Consider the following 2,033-nt stretch of genomic DNA (forward strand, 5'->3'; position numbering starts at 1 on the left):
TCTGATTTCAATTTGTGCATGCAATCTAAGAGTGGTGTTGGTTAGAGTGTTGGTTAGAGATCTACATGGAAACATGGATCTCTTAAACGTTTTCGTCACCATCATCATCATCATCATCATCATCATCATCATCATCATCATCATCATCATCATCATCATCATCATCATCATCACCATCATCACCATCACCATAATTTATTTATTCCTATTCTCTCCATGACAACAGAGCCAGGTCGCTGCAACCTCCGCCATGTTGTGAGCACACGTCCTTGACCTAAAATATCAGACGCCATATTTGACCGTTGCCATGGGTCGAAGGAAAGTCGTAACCATCGCATTCCTGATTGGCCTCACCTTAGTCAACATATTGTTAGCCAGGTAATCAGCTCACGGGTTGTGCTTGTCTTTGCTACTGTGATTATACATGGTATGATACACCATCGACACCCTGTAACTCATTTAGGCGACCGGCTGCTCCAACCCTGCTTATTAGGGCAACAGACGGTCAGAAATGCCAGACAAAATAACTCCCCCAGTTGGAACCAAACTCGCTTCTGTAATCTCAACACCATACACACCAGTTTGTCTTTCGTTGTAATTATAAACACCGTCACCCTCTTTCTCTGTCTGTCTGTTTGTCTGTCTGCCTGTCTGTCTGTCTGTCTCTCACTGTCTCGCTCTGTCTCTGTCTCTCTCTCTCTCTCTGTCTCTCTCTCTCTCTCTCTCTCTCTTTCTTTCTCCTTCTGTCTCTCTCTTTCTTTCTCTTTCTGTCTCTCTCTCTTTTAACTCTGTTTGTCTGTCTGTCTGTCTGTCTGTCTGTCTGTCTGTCTGTCTGTCTGTCTGTCTGTCTGTTCTCTCTCTCTCTCTCGCTCTCTCTCTCTCTCTCTCTCTCTCTCTCTCTCTTTCTCCCATGATATCCTACAAGCTAGGTATTGAAACCACTATCAAATCTGAATTAAATGATCCCACACACGTACGCTCTTTCGCTTCTAGAGATCTCTTATGCTCTCTGAATGTATTACCATTTTAGGCACCAGAAGCAAGTGGACACAATAAACTGTCATTTATTTATTGTCGGAAAGAAACAACATAAGGAATGAAAAGATGTCGAACTTACAAGTGGCGCCTTCCAACCATTCGCTTCTTTTGTTTGACTCATGTTGTCTACACCAGAGACTATACGCTGTGCTCCGTGAGCCTCGTCAGTATAGTATACCATGCTGGGCTGCAATAACGATAGTCCAGGTTCGATCTCAGAATGAACGTTTATTTTTTATAATCTTCCAGTTGTTTCTGGACTTTTAACTATATTAAAGTTGTCATCTCACTTGGCGCTGTCTTTTTTTAGAATTCAGCTGAGAAGTTCTGCCTCTGTTCTAATGATAAAGTGCTGAAAGCATCAACAAAAAAGCACAACAAACGTTGTGTTCTTCGCACTGCACCTCTGTAATTATATAGAAATGTTGAGCCCCACACGCCTCTGAACGTTAGGTCTACGTCTCTTTACCTCGCTGTGTAACGAAAGGTTACATAACATTGGGAGCACTCGTCATAGTCTTGTACTCCTGGACAGCTAACTGTCGTAGCTTCCGCTCTTTACCGTCTATAAAAATTGTATTGCTATGTGTGCGCTACATGGACGGCGCCATTACTCCCACATAAAGGGGGGAATACTAGTCTAGTACGGCTATCGGCGGATGCACGCGGCACAGTCGACCCCATTTACCTTTCAAATGACCTAAACTGAGTCAAACAGTGCGAGCCATAGTGAACCGGAAAATTGCGTGTTTGATCTAGGTTATTTTAAAACATAAATCTATGGGAGCGCATAAGGTTGTTAGATATCGCACCATCCCTCGCGAAACCAGGTGAAGCTGAGAACTCAGGTACCGTCTTACCTGAACACGTACATATAGGTCAACGTCACCATCATACTATTACCTCGGCGCTGGCTCCATCTCACCCTATATTAATATCGTTCTAACCATAATTTCTCCCTCTCCTCGTGGTTCATGATTTCAATTTCTCCCCCC

The 2,033-nt window shown here is 43.5% G+C and overlaps 1 protein-coding gene across 4 annotated transcripts in view; it reads left to right on the forward strand.

Moving 5' to 3' along the window:
- Positions 1–2,033, forward strand: part of LOC101849319 — a 64,366-nt gene that overhangs the window by 56,737 nt on the left and 5,596 nt on the right. For all 4 annotated transcript variants that reach the window (XM_035972171.1, XM_035972170.1, XM_013087531.2 and 1 more), the window contains one exon: positions 227–378. In XM_035972171.1, the coding sequence (XP_035828064.1) occupies positions 308–378 (71 nt within the window). In that variant the 5' untranslated portion in view covers positions 227–307. The remainder of the gene's footprint in view (positions 1–226; positions 379–2,033) is intronic.

The sequence above is a fragment of the Aplysia californica genome, unplaced genomic scaffold (genome assembly GCF_000002075.1).
Source record: "Aplysia californica isolate F4 #8 unplaced genomic scaffold, AplCal3.0 scaffold00599, whole genome shotgun sequence".
Classification (NCBI taxonomy): Eukaryota; Metazoa; Mollusca; class Gastropoda; order Aplysiida; family Aplysiidae; genus Aplysia; species Aplysia californica.